Below are 5,856 nucleotides of genomic sequence, written 5' to 3' on the forward strand. Positions count from 1 at the left end.
TTCGGAATTTGAGAGTAGCCTGGCCAACGTGGTGAAACCCCATCTCTACTAAAACATGCAAAAATTAGCCGGGTGTGGTGGTGCATGCCTGTAATCTCAGCTACTTGGAAGGCTAAGGCATAAGAATCGCTTCAACCCGGGAGGTGGCGGCTGTAGTGAGCCCAGATTGTGCCACTGCACTTCAGCCTGGGTGACAGAGTGAAACCCTCTCTCTCTCAAAAAAAAAAAAAAGCAAACTAAAGCTGTGAGGTACCATTATTTCTTTTGCTCACTAAACTGACAACACACACATGTTTTTTATAATACCCAAAGCTAATGAGAGTAGTTAAGGTATGCCCTTTTATACACACACTAATGTATAACATATACTGCCATGTGGGGATATGTTTCAGGAGACTTAAAACTGTACATACCTTGGCCGGGCGCGGTGGCTCAAACCTGTAATCCCAGCACTTTGGGAGGCCGAGACGGGCGGATCACGAGGTCAGGAGATCGAGACCATCCTGGCTAACACGATGAAACACCGTCTCTATTAAAAAATACAAAAATTTAGCCGGGCGAGATGGCGGGCGCCTGTAGTCCCAGCTACTCCGGAGGCTGAGGCAGGAGAATGGCGGGAACCCGGGAGGCGGAGCTTGCAGTGAGCCGAGATCGCGCCACTGCACTCCAGCCCGGGCGACAGAGAATGGCGGGAACCCGGGAGGCGGAGCTTGCAGCCGTCTCAAAAAAAAAAAAGAAAACAACTGTACATACCTTTCGGTCCAGTATTTTACTTCTGGGAATCTGTCATAACAGAATAATAATCTTGGGGAAAGCTACATACCTAAGGATATTTACAATATTATTTAAAAATCAAAGTATAATTTCTTAAATAATATAAAATAATATTTAAAAATGAAAATATGCTAGAAGTTTGATGAAATATAAATGGTCGAATATATATTGATTATATCCACTTACTAGACTAGCACTCTGAGACATTACAAATAGCGATTATAAAAACTAGAAAATGACAAGGGAAAAATAGAGGAATAAAGTTTTACATAAAGTATGATTTCCACTATGTTTAAAAATAAACAGAGACATTCTTGGGGTTGAGGATTGTTTTCTTTTCTGTCATTTCCAAAGAACTGCATAGCTATTATTTTTAATGAACTACATATGTAATATATACATATAGTTTATATGTATATACAAAGTTTATCTCATGTATATGATAAAGATGAAAGATGAGTTGGTTGTGCCACGTGAAGAGGGCAGTATAGCGCCCAGGTAATGGAGCATAGGAGTGAGATTCCAGATACCAGGCGAACCACGGTCTTTCTTCCATCCCTCACAGAGGAATAGGTTTGTCTTCAACAAACCTTCACTTGTCCTAAAGACAAACCTAATTCTGGAGACGTCATATAATCTAGAAGAGACAAGCAAACTGATGAAAAATAGTGAATCTTTAAGGTAAAATAAAGCACATGGACTATGCTTTGTTTAGAATCAAATTCTTGGGATTAGCCACATTAACCCACAGAGGGTCTTACTGATGCCTCTAATCCAGGATCCTAGGGTCTATTTCTCTCTGTGAGATGCTTTCTCCCAACCCCTTGGTGAGAGTGGGAAGACTAAGACCTCAGCAATCAGAGGTGGGGGCCTAAGATCCCCCTAAGATCAGAGGCAGAATCTGAGAGGGGACAAAAGTCCCTATACCTGTATTGGGCCCTTTTCTGGGAGGGGGATATTGAAGAATGATTTTGAAACAGGGAGTCCTTTGACTACCAGTGCCACTTGAGCTGTTTGCTAGGGCTCCAGAATACGTGTTTCAAATACGTTCCCCACTCCCTCCTTTCTTCCCTCTTCCACTCTTCCTTTTTTCTTCCTTTCTTCTTTTCCTTTCTCCTTCCCTTCCTTTCTCTGGCTCTCTCATGATTTCTTTTCCTCATTATAAAAGTACTTATTTAGTCCTTACTCTGCTATTAGTGTGTTAGTCTTTGCCCCCTGGTACTTGCTGTTTAATGGAGAAATGGGTGAGTGAAACAGAAATTACAGCAGAGTGCAATAGAGTGCAATAGAGCTAAGCTAGGTGTATAAATCCATTCTCACACTGCTATGAAAAACTACTTGAGGCTGTGTAATTTATAAAGAAAAGAGGTTTAATTGACTCACAGTTCCACAGGTGGTACAGGGGGCATGGCTGGGGAGCCCTCAGATAACTTACAATCACGGTGGAAGAGCGAAGGGGAAGCAAGCACATTATATGGCGGCAGGAGAGAGAGTGAGAGAGAGAGAGAGAGAGCACATATAGGGAAAGTGCTACACACTTTCAACCAGATCTTGTGAGAATTCACCTACTATCATGAGAACAGCAAGGGGGACGTCAGCCTCCATGATTCCATCACCTCCCACCAGGCCCCTTCTCCAACACATGTCGACATGATATTTGGGTGGGGACAGAGACCCAGACCATATTACCAGGGCACTGGAGAAACACAGAGGTGAAAGAACAAACCAAGGGGTGAGATGGAGAAGAAGGAGGACTTCCTGAAAGAGATGACATCTGAACTGGGCCCTGAATAGAGATTAGACAGGGGAGGAGGGGCAGCTAAAGGTGGCCCAGGCAAACAAAGGGCCAGTGGATATGTTCATGGGATGATGTGTCTCTTGTTATCTGTTTAACTCAAGGTGAGTCTCTCTCTCTCTCTCTCTCTCTCTCTCTCTCTGTGTGTGTGTGTGTGTGTGTGTGTGCAAATGTAATATACCAAATGGTCAAACATGTGCCCCAGGAGAGGGGTAGAGGAAGAAAGAATGAGAGTAAGAAGGAGGAATAGACACAGAAAATGAGAGAAAAGAGGGGAAAGAAAAAGAAGAAAGGAGCCAGGGGATAGAAGCTGGTTAGCACTGATTGGAGCAATCTGTGTCATCGTACTTCGGAAACTCAAGGATGGATTCTTGGCAAGTTGACTCTTGGAGCTTTCCCTAAGCTTGGTCCTGTGCTCAGATATGGAAACATTAGAGAAGTGTCTTCTGCGCAATCACTGAATTCATAATCTTGCTGAGGAAAGGAGACTACACACAGAAATAATGTTAAGCATTACAAATTTTGGGGCAGAAAGAGATCAAGGTGGGCTGCAATATTCAGAAAAGTCTTCCTGGAAGAGTTGAATACTGCGAAAGCAGCTCCTAAAATTGGACTCTGCTGAGGTGGATGGAGTCCTGTGTAGGTATCAACTGGGTGTGCTGTGTGGGGTCTGTCTCTCCATGACTGACAGTGCACATGTGGATTCCAGGGCTCAGGATGCTGTTGCTGGGAGCTGTTCTACTGCTATTAGCTCTGCCCAGTCATGGCCAGGATACCACAACTCAAGGGCCCGGAGTCCTGCTTCCTCTGCCCAAGGGGGCCTGCACAGGTTGGATGGCAGGCATCCCAGGGCATCCAGGCCATAATGGGGTCCCAGGTCGTGATGGCAGAGATGGCACCTCTGGCGAGAAGGGTGAGAAAGGAGATCCAGGTAAGAATGTTTTTGGCCTCTTTCATCACATACCTCCTTGACTGATATAAACTATATGAAGGCATTCATTATTAACTAAGGCCTAGACACAGGGAGAAAGCAAAGCTTTTTTATGTAAACCATAACTGACTAGAAGTGGATTTGAGGTTGGTCTTCCAAGGATGAGAATAGGTGATGCCTCTCCAATCAAGACTTTGACTTTGCTGCATCTGCATGTCCTTTTCCATCCCCTTTCCCATCTTCACCCTCATCCTTATTCCCAGTGCATTAATATTCTGATTCCTCTTTCTGCCTAGCTAACTTCTATTCCATCCAGTGGCATTCAACCACATTTACTGCACACCTGCACACCCCCTGAAGGGCACAATCCTGCCTTTGGGGAACTCTTGATCTAGGTAAGATGTCTAATGTGCAAGGCTCTGTTGGTGGTTACTACAAGAAAGCCTACTCTAAAAATGTCAAACTGAATGTGAACGAGTATTCAAAGTATGGAGCACAGAGAAAGTGTACTCACCATGGACTTGGAAGAAGAATGAAAGCTTCAAGGAGGAAGCAGAGCTTCAACTAGGCCTTGAATGATGGATAGGCAGAATAGAGGAGGAGAGACATCCTAGATGGAGGGGGTAGAATTGCAAAACCAAGGTTGATGGTGCCAGCACATAAAGGGCACATCACAGGGTCTATGATAGAGACCTATAGGAGATAAAGATGGAGTTGAATTTATGGTAGCCTGCCTGTCTGTGGGAGATATAGAAGGAGGAGGTAACATCTCTCTCCTTTTGGGAGCTCTTATTGGTTTCTTGCTCTACAAGTCAAGAAGGTTGTGAGTGGGAGCCACACGGATGGTAATTTAGGCTGTAATCAACCTACGCAGGAGTTCTATTCTTTGTGGTCACTGAGGTCTTCTCATTCCTTAGGTCTTATTGGTCCTAAGGGAGACACTGGTGAAACTGGAGTAACCGGGGCTGAAGGTCCCCGAGGCTTTCCGGGAATCCAAGGCAGGAAAGGAGAACCTGGAGAAGGTGCCTATGTATACCGCTCAGCATTCAGTGTGGGATTGGAGACCTATGTTACTGTCCCCAACATGCCGATTCGCTTTACCAAGATTTTCTACAATCAGCAAAACCACTATGATGGCTCCACTGGTAAATTCCACTGCAACATTCCTGGGCTGTACTACTTTGCCTACCACATCACAGTCTATATGAAGGATGTGAAGGTCAGCCTCTTCAAGAAGGACAAGGCTATGCTCTTCACCTATGACCAGTACCAGGAAAATAACGTGGACCAGGCCTCTGGCTCTGTGCTCCTGCATCTGGAGGTGGGCGACCAAGTCTGGCTCCAGGTGTATGGGGAAGGAGAGCGTAATGGACTCTATGCTGATAATGACAATGACTCCACCTTCACAGGCTTTCTTCTCTACCATGACACCAACTGATCACTACTAACTCAGAGCCTGTCCCAGGCCAAACAGCGCCAAAGTCAATTAAAGGCTTTCAGTACAGTTAGGAGATTGACTATTATTTAGTTGGAGGTCTTTGAATATTATTCATTGATTCACTCATTCATGTATTCATTCATTCATTCATGTATTCATTCATTCATCAAGTAACTTTAAAAAAATCACATGCTATGTTCCCAGTCCTGGGGAGTTTCAGAAACATGACCAGATAACTGACTAGAAAGAAGCAGTTGACAATGCTCTTTTGTGCCCACTGTTTCTCCCGATGCTCGTATCAATCCTGTAAAGCACAGGGAACAAGCTTTCTCCTGTTTTTACAGATTGTCTCCCGAGGCTGAGAGAGTTAAGTGAATGTCTAAGGTCACACAAGTATTAAGTGACAGTGCTAGAAATCAAACCCGGAGCTGTGGGCTTTGCTCACTAGACCGTGCCCTTTTATAGAAGCACGTGGTCTCTTTGGAGTGTTGGTAGGTATCTGTTGCCCACCTCACCTGAGACCCATTGAATTTGCCTTTCCCCTTCCATCTCCCACAGACAGGCAGGCTCCCATAAATTCAACTCCATCTTTATCTCCTATAGGTCTCTATCATAGACCCTCCACCCTGCCAGCCCATTCTATGCTGGCACCATCAACCCTGGCTTTGCAATTCAAAAGGCAAACCTCCTCCAGCAGAGCTCCCTCAGAGAAAGTGGTTCTATGATGAAGTCCTGTCTTGAAAGGACTACTACTCAGTGGCCCCTGCACTACTCTACTTTTACCTATTTCCCTTCTCATGCTCTTCCCTACAGCTGGGAAAGCCAACTCCATCTCAACATGCTGAACTCATCTCTGTTCCTCAAGGCCGCCTGGCCAGGAGCTTCTCTGATGTGATAGCCACTTTTTTTTTTTTTTTT

At 44.8% G+C, this 5,856-nt stretch overlaps 1 protein-coding gene across 2 annotated transcripts in view; it reads left to right on the plus strand.

The window, feature by feature from the left end:
- Window positions 1-5,293, plus strand: part of ADIPOQ (adiponectin, C1Q and collagen domain containing) — a 13,627-nt gene extending 8,334 nt beyond the window's left edge. For both annotated transcript variants that reach the window (XM_011961587.1, XM_011961588.1), the window contains 2 exons: window positions 3,279-3,500; window positions 4,418-5,293. In XM_011961587.1, coding sequence (XP_011816977.1) covers window positions 3,287-3,500; window positions 4,418-4,938 — 735 coding nt within the window. In that variant the 5' untranslated portion in view covers window positions 3,279-3,286 and the 3' untranslated portion in view covers window positions 4,939-5,293. The remainder of the gene's footprint in view (window positions 1-3,278; window positions 3,501-4,417) is intronic.
- Window positions 5,294-5,856: the final 563 nt, after the last annotated feature.

The sequence above is a fragment of the Colobus angolensis genome, unplaced genomic scaffold (genome assembly GCF_000951035.1).
Source record: "Colobus angolensis palliatus isolate OR3802 unplaced genomic scaffold, Cang.pa_1.0 Scaffold56, whole genome shotgun sequence".
Classification (NCBI taxonomy): domain Eukaryota; kingdom Metazoa; phylum Chordata; class Mammalia; order Primates; family Cercopithecidae; genus Colobus; species Colobus angolensis.